This window comes from Elephantulus edwardii, unplaced genomic scaffold (assembly GCF_000299155.1).
Source record: "Elephantulus edwardii isolate Elephantulus edwardi_28Jun2011 unplaced genomic scaffold, EleEdw1.0 scaffold00472, whole genome shotgun sequence".
Lineage (NCBI taxonomy): Eukaryota > Metazoa > Chordata > Mammalia > Macroscelidea > Macroscelididae > Elephantulus > Elephantulus edwardii.
In genome coordinates, this window is record NW_006400222.1 from 195,896 (window position 1) to 204,193 (window position 8,298).

The following is an 8,298-nucleotide window of genomic DNA, read 5'->3' on the forward strand; positions in this document are numbered from 1 at the left end:
AGCACTGGCCAGTCTGCACGCAACCCAAAGCCTGGGACCTCAACTCAGGTGCACGGCCAGGCAGTGTGGGTGCAGTCCTGACCCAAGAGATTTTGTTTTCTGAGCACTGTCCCTGACCCCAGTGACCACACACACAGGAGGCGCCTCACTTCAACCCATCTGAGTCACAGAAGAGCAGGCTGTTGTCCCCAGATAGGCTACCCTCAAGTACAACCTGGACCTCTCCCAGACCCAGACCTGAGACCCCCTGGACTCTCCCAGGCCCAGAACTGAAACTCCCTGGACTCTCCTTCACTCATACGGGAGACCTCCAACCCCTATTACAACCTCCAAGGTCCACACCCTCTACATTCCCTCCATCCCACACACATTATCTCCCAGATCCATCCTTTCTACTTGCCCTACACATATCCTCCTACCTCCCAGGTCCACCACCCATACACTCCCTCCACCCCTCAATCCTAACGCTACGGATCACACCTTCTACAACTCCTCCAGACCCTACCCATCTACCTCCCAGACCCACCCCCTCTACACTACCTTCACCCTCATCCCAACCTCCGAGGCCCGCACTCTCTACACCCCCACTCCCTCTACACTCCTTCCGCCCACCTGCTACTTGCATTCTCCTGAGTGAGGCAGGCAACCTGAGTCCCAGAACTTGGCCTGGATGTGTCCCTCAAGGCTAAGGCTCGTCACCAATGCTGACCACCATGGCCTACCTTAAGCCTGCTGTAACATAAACACTCCAAGTGGGTGGGGACTTGAACAAATGTATTCTTCACAGCTTAGAAGGCACTGTCTCTGGGGGCCGAGTCTCTCCTTCCATCGGCCTCGGTCTCCATGTGCCACCAGCTCTCTGCACTGCTCCTCCTAACTCAGAACCCGCCCCACCACCACAGCTCTTCCCACACAACAGAAAATCCTGTTTGCAGACAGGGCCACATACACAGGGACTCCAAAGCCCATGGCCATAAGTCAATTTTCCTCACAGAGACCCCCTGTCAGGGCTCCGAGGCTGTCACACCCCCACCCAAGCCAACTGCCCGTGTTTCTCCCACATTGCTGCGGTGGGTTCAAACCACAGACCTGCCAGCCAGCAGCTTATACAAGAGGCCCTCCGCTTCTAGGGCTCTGGCACTCACGGCTTAGGCTTTCAGCAAGTCTCTGGTAGGGGCATAGATAATCTGTGAGTCAGAAGGGCCAGGCTGTCCCCCATGTCAGGAATGAGGGTGTTTCATGAGGAATGTGGGCATAGGGTGCGGATGGACACCCCACAATCCCTGTGTAGTCAAACCAAGCAGCCCAGTTCCAAAGGATCACAGAAGCACGACAGGGAGTGTCCAGCAACTAACACTTGTTCTGAGAATCACGTCAGCAGATGAGGCCACACCTACAGCTCCCCACATGGCACAGAGACAGCACAGCAGGCAGGAGGTTGACGACACGGCGGGCAGGGGGTGGCCAACATGGCAGCAAGAGGTGGCAGCAAGAGGTGGCAAAGCACCTCACCCACCGCAGGACTACGTCACCAACAGTTCTTAAAGGAGTTCCTTTTGCTGCAGTCTTGCACTCATTGTTGAGAAGTCTTCATCAGGAGACAGCATAGAGGTGCTCGCCAAGGAGGCCAGGAGGCCACAGTGTGGGGAGCCACAGGCATGACCTGTGCTCCAGGGTGAATGAGGCTGGCTCGTGCCCCACTCCTCCGTGTAGCCCATGGAAAGCCCCAAGGAGACTTGTTGAAGGGTTGGATGTCCATGAGCCCCTGAAATTCCACTGGAGCACAGGGGCCCTGAGAAAGCCCAGCTGTTGGCCACCATGGGTTCTGTTAAGCACAAGACCCTGGACATTGCTCCAATCCTCTGTCCTACCCAAGCAGGGACAGACCTCCACCTTCCCAAATCTCTCCCAGGACGAGCAAGTCCAGAGAGCTACCAGAGGACACAGCTCAAGAGGCCAGTGCAGAGGACAGCACCATGCATGCTCCCATCAAGACTGAGAGGAGCAACAGAGTCTGGGTAAGACGTGCCCTCAGTTTCTATGCCAATCCCTAGGACTTGAGGATGACGTCGTACACCTCAGGACTCAGAGAGGACCCCATCCCATACACCCCAGGATTACCAGGATACTTTCCTAAGCCCCCAGGGTCCTAGGACCCCACTCCAGCACCCCAGGACTCCCAGAACTCTGCCCTGGGCCCCCACTCCAGCCCCCCACCCAGTGCCCTCAGGCTCTAGAGGGAAGCATCTTATAGGGGTTCAGGATGCCCTTGGGGTCCATCATGGTCTTGAGGCCCCGCATAAGCTCCACAGCAGCCGGTGACTTGCTATAGCCTATGACATCCCGCTTGCGGAAGCCCAGCCCATGCTCAGCGCTGATGCTGCCTCGCTGGCCAGCAGTCCACTCGTACACGTAGGGCTCCAGAGCACCCAGGATCCTGGTGCTAAAGGTCTCGGCCACCACGTTCAGGTGCAAGTTGCCATCCCCTGTGGGCATACAGACAGAGGGGTTGGTGGAGACTTCACCAGTTCAGATTCCACTGACCCAGACTCACTCTCCTGAGGCGCTATCTCAACTCCCCTCTCACAATCCCCCTCCCAATCCCACACAGAGACCTATCTATAATAGCTGGGGTGGCCAAGATTCTGCTGGCCTGGAATCCCTCTCCTGACCCTCTGTCCAGATTCCCTGTCCCAACACCCTTTGCCAAATCTCTACCCCAACCTCCTCTCTAGACCCTGCACAATGACCTGTGGGGAGTTGGGGTGACCAAGACTCCGTTGGCCTGCAGCCCTTCTCCAGACTCCATTAAGCAATTGCAGGGCACCTTGCCCGTGTCCTCATCTTCCATAGCCTCTCCCCCTGTCCCATATCCTTTCCTGAGAGTCCCAGGCTGAAGACCACTCCACACCGTGGGGTCCTGAAATTCCACTCAAAAATAAAAAACAAACAAAAAAACCACTACTGTTCATACTAAGACCCTTTTCCACCCCATGATCCCTTCTCAAGACACGACTCTTGTCCCCTGTGGCATAAGGAAATCAAAGTTAAAGGATCCTGTGTCAGCCACAGGGTCGGTCCTGCGTCAGCCGTCAGGGTCGGTCCTGTGTCAGTTATCAGGGTCAGTCCTGTGTCAGCTGTCAGGGCCGGCCCTGTTGTTGTCAGCCATCCAGTTCAGCCCGTGGCAGCAGTCAGAGTTGGTCCTGTTGTTGTCAGCCATCAGGGTCAGCCCTGTTGTTGTCAGCGTTAGAGCCGGCTGTTTTTTCAGCTGTCATGGAGCCAGCTACCTCACACACAGTGAATTAAACTGCTGCAATCTAGAGTTTTCCTCGGCTTGTTTCAGAAGTTAGCTGCTAGACTTTTTTTTTGTTTCTCAGTCTGGTCAGTCTGGAAGCTCCAATCAGCATCACTGGTTGGGACTCAAACCGCAAGCAGGGTTGGAATGCTAGCCCTGTAATGGTCAGCTGGTCCTCTTCTGTTAGCATGGAGGCTGACATTAACTGTACACCATCTGAGACAGGCACGCATGTGGCAGTTCCAGGGCAAACACAGAAGAACGCACCGTGGTGCGTGTAAGTCAGGGTTGAGACAGCTCAGAGTCAAGGCACCCTTACGAACAATGCGGCACACCACCAGCCAGTTCCTGCGCCATCATCCCATCATGTTACGCTCAGGCCCTTAATTCTGGTTGCATCATAGTTGCAGTCATGTCACATTCAAGCTCATGGTGGCTGCCTCCACGTCAATCTATCAAGGAGGGTTCCCTTATTCTCAACGAGCCCCACTTTACAAGTACAACGTCTGTCCTAGCTTCCTGGCTGTCTCCACAGTAAGCAAGTCTGACCACTAGCCTCGCCTCCAAGGAACATTCATTCTGGTCTTACTTCCTTTAAGACCAGTCCTTGGGAGAGTGTTCTTCCCAACTCACTACTCAAACGCACCAATTATCCTTCAAGTTTCCTTTTTCATTGTCTTGTTTTCACATGTCTATAAAGTCACTGGAAGGGCATGGCCTGAGACAGTTACAACATCCTAGTTTTGTAAAGGGGAGAAGAGGTCAAAGGGCAGCCTTCAGGTGTGGTCTGTAGACAGCTGTGCTGCAAACCCAAAGGTTGAAGCTTGCTGGTGGTTCGACTCCACCAACAATTCAAAGGGAGAACACTAGGCAATTTCCTTCCATACAGTTTACAGCTCTGAAACTCCATGGAGGTCAGCTGGGAATCAGCTCCAACTATACAGATGAGTAAGAAGAAGGAGATGAGGGGGAAAACAACTGAAAGAAGAAAAACAAAGAGAGAAGACATGGAGGCAAATAGAAAGCCTGTAGAACTGGTGTGGAGGGGTTCCAGCCCCCTCCAACTCTGTAAGGTAAGAGAATCTCCATCAGCGTCAGTCAAGACATGCTTCCTCCCCAGCCTTTCCACCAACTCTGACACCAGCTGTCCCTATAGCACTCTCTACTCCTTGGATGGGTTTGACCACTGTTGCAGTGGTCACAGAGAACTAAATGATCAGATTCACAATTTAATAGAGAAACACCAGGTTGCAACTCAAGATCAGGAAACTCAGGATATAGTTCTGAGATCAAGCAGACCTCTCATTGGCCTGTGTCTCTGAGAACCTCAGCCTCCTGGCCCCTCAGGCAAGCCTCTTGGGTGGGCGTGGCTCTGCCCTGCTTGGGCAAGAGTTACAGTGCTCTTTACCTCCACTGGCAGGTGCCCAAAGGCACTTACTCTGCCTGTAAGCCTACTTCTAAAGGCCCTTGGCTGTCCAGCTCTGTAAGTCAATGATCCCAGCTCTGCAAGGTGTCCCTCCTACCTGGAGGCCCCTCAGCTCTCTTTGCAAGCTGGGAAATCCACTAACTACCTAAAGGTCCTCAATTCTCTCCTTTGTGAATCAGAAAGTCCACCACCTGGAGTCCCTCAGCTTTGCCTTCTTAAACCAAAAAGTTCACCACAGCATCTTCTGCTGGGCTCCTGACTGCTGCTACTACTGCTTCTCCCTATCTCCAGTGTTACTGTCCTGTCTTCTGGGTCCAGGTGGTCCTCAGCACAGGAAACCCAGGTCTCTCTGCTCTTGCCTCTTCTTCTTAGTAGTTATGAAGTCTCACTGTCCAGCTCTGGGATGTACATTTCAATTCTAGCAGGATGACAAAATTAGACCAATCTCTTCATTCGGGTTCCATTCACCTTAATTAGGGAACTCTGGTAGCTTAGTGATAAGGAGATGTTCTGTCAACCTAAAGGCACACAGTTCAAATCCAACAGCTGAGCAGTCTCCTCCCATGCAATTTACAGCCTCTGAAAACCTACTGGAGGGTCAGCTATGGGTCGGTTCCAACTCTATGACACTCAATAATATCACCTTACTTGCACGGTCCCACTGCCACGAGTATGCCATGCACCTTATTTGCATTATTTTTTTTCTTATTTGCATTATTAACAAGCTGTCCAATCCCTTTGGTGGACCACAAATAAGCCCCTCATTTGAATAATCCCACCCAGTCATTTGGGAGGAGTTATAAGGCCATGTGAGAAAGGCCAGGTAAAAGAGACGCATCACCTCACAGAGCCAAATGTAGAATGAAAGAAATAAATGCAAATAATTAAGTAACTGTAGAGAGGGTAAATAAACAAAACACTCCAGTGAAAGACAGCACCACTCAAAGTGAATGAAAGGAAAACCTAGCTACGTGCTGTTGACAAAGATTCATCTAAATCCTCAAGATTAAATCCAGAGGGAAAACAATGTTGGGCAAGTACTTCCTTAGAGAAGGTCGTAATACCAACAACACAGGCTCTGGGCCAAAACAATCCTCAAGATAAAGAATCAATCCATCATAGAACAAGATTTCAATGATTAAATGAATGAATGAAAGGATAAATCTAATTTGTTATCCTTCTGTAGGAACTCCTGAGAGAGAGTCCATAAAGAGCTATGCTGTGAACCCAAGGGAGGTGCCCCTCTGGAGGTTCAAATCCACCAGCAGTTCTGCAGGAGAGAAGTGGAAAATCTCCTTCCACATGATTTACAGCCTTTGGAACCCAGTGGAGGGTCAACTAAGAGTCTGCTCTGACAAGTTTTCATACCTCTAGTAAAATATTATCCAAACTGGCAACTACAAGGGGAAACAATCGAGGGCACTAGCCAGTGGGGACTGTTGACAAGGCTCTGTAACTGGCAACTGGCAAGGACATGGAAGATGAAAGTATAGCATGAGCATATCTGATCTTAGGAAACTGCACAAAACACAGATTATCACCAGGGAAATGCACACCCTTCACCAGGACTCATTAAACGCACATGAAATCACACACTGAGTGATTAACCAAGGTTAATAGACTGATGCAATACAGAGCAAAGTCTTATTGATGATATAATTAAATACTGGGAGGAGCCACTCCATAGCACAAGAGAACAATATGATCACAGGGCAGTGTATGCCCAGGGAATGAAGCTCAGAAAGTAAGAACAGACAAGGAAGAAGGACAGAGGAAAACAGTCAAACATGGGGCAAATGAGAACAACGCTGTACACTGCGAGAGTTCACTGTAGGCTTGTACGCAATCTCACAACCTAATGTGTATGAATTTTTGAATGGAACAATCAATGTGCTCTGTAAACGTCAGTACAAATCACCATAACAAGTTTTTTAAAAAGTATGCCTTCAAGATGGCGGCAGAGGCAGAGACAACGTGGTGAGCTGTGGGAGCAGCGGACCACTTGGAACAGGACCACTATGGCCTTCTACAGACTTCTGTTTATTGATAATTGAACAGTTAAACAGTTGATGACTGGTCTTCAGTGAGGACTGAGGCTCAACAACAGGAATTCAAGGATTCTCAAGCAAGAATGGGTGAGTGCCGTAGCTCCCAACCCCCTCCCACAGAGCCTGCACTGCACCGCACCACAGCCGCAGCTCCATGAAGTTCCCACAGCCGGAACCTATGGAATCCCTCACCCAGGATGGAGAGTGGGCACCGGGCCTCCCTAGGACTGGTGCAGTGGAGCCGCCACACTGCAGCAAAGTGGACTGGTTCTGGGGAGAATTCTTGGAGCCAAGATGGCAGTGGCAGGGGGAGTGGGTGGCCATTGGCCTCCCGTGCGCGAGATGAAGCACGACCGCCAGCTGCCCGTGTGGGAGATGACACGCGGGAGATGGCTAGTGCCCGCCTGCCATCCATGTGGAAGATGGCACTCGCCCGGCAGCCACCCAGGTGGGGAGATGGCATGCACCCGCCGGCCGCCCGCACTAGGGGATGATGTGTGCTCGCCTGCTGCCCATGCACGAGATGACGCGTGCCTGCCAGCTGCCTGTGTGGGAGATGACACTCGGGAGATGGATCGCGCCCGCCAGCCATCTGTGTGGAAGATGGCACACGCCAGCGGCCGCCCGTGCAGGGAGATGGTGCAAGCCCGCCGGCCGCCCATGTGGGGGATGGTGCACAACCGCAGGCTGCCTGTGCACGAGATGACGCGCGCCCACTGGTTGCCCACCCGGGAGATGACGCGTGCCCGCCGGTTGCCCATGCACAAGATGACATGTGCCCGCCGGTTGCCCACGCGGGAGATGATGGGCGCCCACCAGCTGCCCGTGCACGAGATGACACGCACCTGCCAGCCACCCACATGGGAAATGACGCGTGCCTGCCAGTCATCTGTGCGCGAGATGACGTGTGCCCGGCGGCCACCCGCACTGGGGAATGGCACCCTCCGGCTGCCCGCAAACAAGATGATACACGCCCGCCGGACAACCGCATGGGAAATGGCGAGCGCCTGCCAGTCGCCTGCGCTGGGGGGTGGTGTGCACCCGCCGGCTGCCCGCACAGAAGATAGGGCACGCGCCCTGCCGCCTACAGATTTGGGTTTCCTTGGAAAACGAGAGATGATCACCTATACAATGGATTGCTGAAAGTCACCGTGAATTGTCTACTTGATTACACTCAACAATGGCAGCATGTCCAAGAGGACCGACATCCTAAATGCACCACATATTTTGATCTGTTGAATGCTTCTGCCAAAAGCTGTTTAGACCTGGGGGAAGCCTGTTCACAATTCTCAGGTTCCCTTTGCCATTTATAAAGGGGGAGGGCAGTGACACCTACTTCAAATTATAGTATGACCACTTATGGGGGAGGAAGTGGTGGTGCTGGAATTGGAGATGCTGTCCCTGGCCACACAGTCCTCGGTCAGGTGAGGGGACCAGATTGGAGTGGGGGCAATTAGAGGGGGAGTGTACCAGCCAGCCCATTGGGGGTGTTGCCCTGCTCGGGACAGGCTGTCTTCGGCCCTCAGCTC

The 8,298-nt window shown here is 52.8% G+C and overlaps 1 protein-coding gene across 1 annotated transcript in view; it reads right to left on the bottom strand.

The window, feature by feature from the left end:
- Positions 1–2,226: 2,226 nt before the first annotated feature.
- The window catches only part of D2HGDH (D-2-hydroxyglutarate dehydrogenase), a 37,803-nt gene continuing 31,731 nt past the window's right edge, over positions 2,227–8,298 (bottom strand). Inside the window, exon 9 of the mRNA XM_006902932.1 lies at positions 2,227–2,486. Coding sequence (XP_006902994.1) covers positions 2,227–2,486 — 260 coding nt within the window. The remainder of the gene's footprint in view (positions 2,487–8,298) is intronic.